Source organism: Cynoglossus semilaevis, unplaced genomic scaffold (genome assembly GCF_000523025.1).
Source record: "Cynoglossus semilaevis isolate Cse_v1.0 unplaced genomic scaffold, Cse_v1.0 C19046864, whole genome shotgun sequence".
In the NCBI taxonomy this organism is placed as follows: domain Eukaryota; kingdom Metazoa; phylum Chordata; class Actinopteri; order Pleuronectiformes; family Cynoglossidae; genus Cynoglossus; species Cynoglossus semilaevis.
Window position 1 is genome coordinate 1 of NW_007587903.1, and position 812 is coordinate 812.

At 49.3% G+C, this 812-nt stretch overlaps 1 protein-coding gene across 1 annotated transcript; it reads left to right on the plus strand.

Moving 5' to 3' along the window:
- The first annotated feature begins 13 nt into the window (after positions 1–13).
- On the plus strand, positions 14–794 carry LOC103399371 (ryanodine receptor 2-like). The gene is made up of 3 exons (XM_008338069.2): positions 14–195; positions 270–434; positions 565–794. The coding sequence occupies exons 2-3, from the start codon at positions 309–311 to the stop codon at positions 688–690; spliced, it is 252 nt and encodes an 83-aa protein (XP_008336291.2). The 5' UTR covers positions 14–195; positions 270–308; the 3' UTR covers positions 691–794.
- The last annotated feature ends 18 nt before the right edge of the window (positions 795–812 follow it).

The following is an 812-nucleotide window of genomic DNA, read 5'->3' on the forward strand; positions in this document are numbered from 1 at the left end:
TTCCAACAAAACTCTCACTGCCCGTTGTGTTCCCTCAGTTGGAGTGGCAGACACACCCGCTGGGGTCAGCCTTTCAGACTGTGCCACGTGACGACTGGACGGTACCTGGGTCTGACAGAGGAGCGAGGCCTGCACCTGGTGAATCGAGACAGAGCCGACGTCAACACGACCTCCTTCTGTTTCCGCTCCTCCAAGGTCCGATCCTGACAACTCTAATCGTGGGACTTTCAGCAGAGCAGGTTGGTGATGATGTAGATGTTTGTCTGCAGGAGAAGCTGGAGTCCAGCACCAAACCCAGTGCTGATGGTATGGGTGTCCCGGAGATCAAATATGGAGATTCCAATTGTTTGGTTCAACATGTTGACTCTGGGCTTTGGCTGACCTACCAATCATCTAGCGCCGTGTCATCTCGTATGGGAGTAACTCAGAGGAAGGTAAATATAATTTAGATTCACGATGATAGTCAGAGTTTATGACAAAGCAAACATGGAGGTCATTTCTGTCCGCTGTCAAAGATAACGAAGGTCATGGCGAGTCATCCTCATTATCATCATGTGTTTGTAGGCCGTTCTGCACGGCGAGGGCCACATGGACGACGGGCTGACGCTGTCACGCTCTCAGACGGAAGAGTCCCACACGGCCAGACTCATTCGCAGCGCTGTTCTTCTCTTTACTCGTTTCATCAGGTAGTTAATACTTTCTACATACTCTCACATATTGACAAATACTGCATTTGTGGTGTAGTGTCGCGATTAACCATAAGGCTGATCCTGAGCAGTATTTATTAAAGGCTGTTTGGAAAAATACCCACA